Consider the following 1,812-nt stretch of genomic DNA (forward strand, 5'->3'; position numbering starts at 1 on the left):
GTTGGCCTGCGCCGCCTTCTCCGCTTCTGCTGCTGCTGCTGCTGCTGCTGCTGCTGCGTCTGCTCCCGCTTCCGCTGCTGCTGCTGCTGCATCTTCAGCAGCAACTAAGTGCAGCGGCTGCCACGCCAAACTTGTCACTGGCTGCTTGTGGCCCTTCAGGGGGGCCCCCGCGAGGGCCCCCCCGTCAGGGTCCCAGATGCAGACTGTGCCGTCCTGCCCAGCAGCCCAAACCCTAAACCCTAAACCCTAAACCCTAAACCCTAAACCCTAAAGCCCAGACGCACAGTCCTCTTGCTTGCAAGCGGGAGGCGCGTCTGCGCGAAAGACGGCGCAGTGCCGCAGCTGGGCCGGCCTCCTCTTAACAACTAGGGTTTAGGGTTTAGGGTTTAGGGTTTAGGGTTTGACAAACCATTCCGGCAGAAGCAAGCAGCTGGCCGTGAGGAGCCCAAGAGACACAAAGCACCCAATTGCTGTGGGCTCTGAGGGTTTTCAGGGGCGTCTCCGTGTTGAGGTCCCACAGCCGAACCTAAACCCCAAACCCTAAACCCTAAACCCTAAACCCTAAACCCTAAACCCTAAAGCCTAGAGGCCCGGATAAACCCTCAACTCTAAACCCTTCAGCTTAGCAGTGCTTCCGCTCCTCTTGGCCGGTCGCTTGCGGTGGCATAGCCGCCTATTACTACTTCCTAAACCCTAAACCCCAAACCCTAAACCCTAAACCCTAAACCCTTAGATCACCGTGGTATCCCCTCCTGCTGTTGCCAGTCTGCTGCCTTCAGGGCTGAACGCCGTCGCCAATATTGCTTCCTCATGGCCTGCAAAGCGCCAAACCCTAAACCCTAACCGCTAAACCCTAAACCCTAAACCCTAATACAAGAAGAAAGATATGCGACTCTGCAGAATTAACTCGCAGGGCCTACCTGTGCGGGATGCTCTGTAGGGTTTAGGGTTTAGGGTTGAGGGTTTACGGATGGGCTCTACGGTTTGACCCCTGGGGTTTAGGGTTTAGGGTTTCTGCTGCAGGCCCTGGGCTTGGCGCGCTTTGCCCAGGGTTTAGGGTTTAGGGTTTAGAGGGAGTGGGGTTTGGCCACGGCGCCCCAGACCTACAGAGGACTTAGGGTTTAGGGCTTAGGGTTTAGGGTTTAGGGTTTGCCTGGGAGGGCTGAGGAGCAGCGCGTGACGGGAGAAACCCTAAAAGACGCGAGAGGTCTAAAATTGATTTTAAAAATTTGTTCTGCTCCTTTGGCTCCAGAAGCAGCAAAAGCAGCTCCTAGGGTTTCCTTTATTTCCGTGCTGCTGCTGCTGCTGCTGCAGCTGCTGCTGCTGCTGCTGCTGAGGGACAGCGAGAAGCGCCGCCCCTCCAGCGCAGACAAAGCCTCTTCATCATTTGCTGCTGCTTCCCGCAGCACCTGCAGCAGCAGCTGCTCCAGCTGCGACTTGGTGATGCTGCGAGCAGCAGTGCAGCAGCAGCAGCAGCAGCAGCAGCCCTCTAGGGTTTAGGGTTTAGGGTTTGGGGTTTAGGGTTTAGCCCGGTCTGGTGAGCCCCAGCCCTCTCGGGCTCCCCCCTGCCGCCAGCCACCTCACACTGCAGAAGACAGCCCGCGCCTAGGGTTTGGCGCTTAGGGTTTAGGGTTTAGGGTTTAGGGTTTAGGGTTTGGGACGCACGCAAGGGGCACTGAAAACTGGCAGCCAACGGGTTCTTCTTTTTGGTTATAAAACTGCATCACAAGTTCGGAGACTTCAGGTGTATCTGCAGCTTTCCGCTTCCGCGATTCTGCTGCTGCTGCTGCTGCTGCTGCTGCAGGGCCCGCC

The 1,812-nt window shown here is 57.2% G+C and overlaps 1 protein-coding gene across 1 annotated transcript; it reads right to left on the minus strand.

Moving 5' to 3' along the window:
- Nucleotides 1-102: 102 nt before the first annotated feature.
- Nucleotides 103-815, minus strand: ETH_00039795 (uncharacterized protein; the record flags this gene model as incomplete). The annotated part of the gene is made up of 3 exons (XM_013380036.1): nucleotides 103-213; nucleotides 410-526; nucleotides 739-815. Coding segments are annotated over 3 exons (305 nt in total), but the record flags the coding sequence as incomplete, so codon positions are not given.
- Between the last annotated feature and the right edge of the window lie 997 nt (nucleotides 816-1,812).

This window comes from Eimeria tenella, genomic scaffold (assembly GCF_000499545.2).
Source record: "Eimeria tenella Houghton genomic scaffold, Eth_scaff4347, whole genome shotgun sequence".
Taxonomy (NCBI): domain Eukaryota; phylum Apicomplexa; class Conoidasida; order Eucoccidiorida; family Eimeriidae; genus Eimeria; species Eimeria tenella.